At 67.5% G+C, this 2454-nt stretch overlaps 1 protein-coding gene across 1 annotated transcript in view; it reads right to left on the bottom strand.

Annotated features, from left to right (window-relative positions):
* The window catches only part of DBN1 (drebrin 1), a 28933-nt gene extending 28780 nt beyond the window's left edge, over positions 1–153 (bottom strand). The window contains exon 1 of the mRNA XM_035889294.1: positions 77–153. Coding sequence (XP_035745187.1) covers positions 77–153 — 77 coding nt within the window. The remainder of the gene's footprint in view (positions 1–76) is intronic.
* Positions 154–2454: the final 2301 nt, after the last annotated feature.

The following is a 2454-nucleotide window of genomic DNA, read 5'->3' on the forward strand; positions in this document are numbered from 1 at the left end:
GCTGCGCCCGGAAAGCCAGGGCTGCCCGTGCTGGACACCCCCCCCACCATCCCTGCACCAGGGCGGACGGCTCTACCGATCAGCATTCAGCTGGCGGCGCCCGCGCCGTGCTTGCTGGAGCGCCAAAATCCCCACAGTGACGGGCAGAGCCATCCTCACCCGAGCTTGCAGCTTCCAGACAGAGGCTGGGCTCAGGGACGGGAATCGGGAGGCCCCTACAGGCAGAGCCCCCCCAAGAGGGCCATGGCTGGACCCCGGGAGCTGAAAAACAAGGGGAAGGCAGGCGGGTGGCTAATGCAGAGGGGGCGCCCCTCCGCCCCCCGGCACCCACCACCCCCGGCAGCGAGCTGCAGATAATTGCACCAACAAGATTGACTTTAATCCGCACATCCCGATCCCGCTAATCGGCTGCTCCAGCCGGCGCCGGCTCCCAGCCTGGAGCTGGCAAAGCAGCTGCAAAGCGTCGTCTGTGGTGCCTGCAACTGTGGCCCCTGCCTGCAGCCGCAGCCCTGGCCCCGGGGACCTGCTGTGATCCCCCAGCAATGGGGGTGGACAGCAGCAGTTTGGGGGAACCCAGGGCCGCAGCTGGGGGCTTGCAGGGTGGGATGCAGCTGGCTGCAGAGGGGAGGAAACAAGTAGGGCAGAGCCATTGCATCGCTGCCTGGGGAGCCTGTGCGTGCTGGGGACACCCACTGCCTGCTCTCCTCCCCCCTGGGACCCTGACATGCAGGGTGGCACCCGAGCACAGCACTGCTGCCTGCACCCAGGGGTGTTCCCAGGACAGCCAGGGCTTAGCAGGGTCCCCTCATCCTGGGCACCACTGCAGAAACAGAGCCCTGCCCCAAGTGCAGCCCAGCGGTGTGGCCTGACCCCACACCAGGATGAAGGACCCAGAGGTTTCCAGTCCAGGGGCCATATTGGGGACAGCAGCATCCCTGGGGGCGCCCCCAGGGACCCACAGGCCAACAGCATCACCACAAGCCCCAGCAGCAGGGACCATCTGTGCTACAGTGGGTGCAGACAGCATCATGCATTGCTTACCCCATTCCATGGGCTTTAATCCCTCCACCCAGCCCCTTCCCACCCTCTGGGCTCCAGATACGTAGGGCACCCATGGGTGAGGTGTCCTGTGCAGCGCAGGGAGGAGGGGTCCCCACAGCTGGGGGACTCCAGCAAGGATCCCCCATCACCCCGCCAAGGGGCCAGCGGCCCCACTGCCATTGCTCACTGGAGCAGGCAGACCAGCACCCATGGGGGCCGGCACCCAGGGCACCCGCTGCTGCCTGCCCCCCACACCGTGGCTGAGGTGGGGGGAGCATCGCCCCAGCCCGCCTTGCCCCAGCCTGGGCACATGTGTTTCCAATGTGGCTGGGAGCTCCAGGGAGTCGGCGTGCTCAGAAAGCAGCACCAAATTCCTTTCTGATCGAGTAATGGGCCCCAGCAGCCTCCGCGGGGCCGAGCAGGGGGAGGGGACGCTTGGACCCTCCAGGACTGGGCTCGGGGCGGGGGGGGGAATCCCAGACTAAACAGAGGGATCCCAGCCGGGCGAAAGCGCGGCATCCCCTGGCACCAGCCCAGAGCCGGGCTCCGGCGCAGTGTCCTCACAGCCCCTGGCTGAGCCAGGCTGAGCCACCCCCAGGGGACGGTCCCCATCATCCCTGCCCAATGCAGCCCCCTGAGCATCACCCCTCATCCCACACCTGGGCACTGGGCCCTGCAGCGGGGATGCTGCTCCAACTGGCACCAAGTGCCCAGGCACCCCAGGTGACCGTGGGATGGAGGGGCTGGGGATGACAGGGCGAGCCCAACCCTGAGGATGGGGATGGTGGGGATTCACTGCCCAGACAGGACTCAGTGCTGGAGGTGGGGGCGGGGGGGGGGCCAGCCCCGGTGCTTGCCTTCCCAGGAACCGTTTCTGCTGCTCTCAGCAGCTTTGGCAGGGAGGGCTCCTTTGCAGCGGATGCCGGGAAGCGAGATGTACCCGGGGCTGACAGCTGCCTCCTGGCCGGCAACATGCACCATGCTCGCCCACGGCGCCCTTGGGCTGGCAGTGGGACCACGGGGCTCCCCAGAGAGCCAGGGCTGGTGGGGAGGGGGACCTGAACAAGCCCACGGAGCCTGGGGGGCTCCTAGCCCTGCCCTGAGAGCAGGGACCTGGCTAGAGAGTGGGGTGCTCCCCAGCTAGGTGGTGGGTGCACAGTAGGCACCCCGGCCAGAGAGGAGCATGTACAGCATGCACCCAGAACCCAGTGCTGCCCAGCACCCCGGCTCTGCCCAGAGAGCTGCACCCCAGGGTGCCAGCAACATACACACACACACAGCACAGGGGGCAAAGGGGGGGGTCCTGGGGGCAGACAGCCCTAACAGCACCGGGGTGGGGCTGGGAGATGAGGGTGCGTGCTGGGAGAACTGGGGTGGTGGTGGGGAGATGCTCCTTGCGGGCTCCTGTGCCGG

Source organism: Egretta garzetta, unplaced genomic scaffold (assembly GCF_000687185.1).
Source record: "Egretta garzetta isolate BGI_Z169 unplaced genomic scaffold, ASM68718v1 scaffold382, whole genome shotgun sequence".
Lineage (NCBI taxonomy): Eukaryota > Metazoa > Chordata > Aves > Pelecaniformes > Ardeidae > Egretta > Egretta garzetta.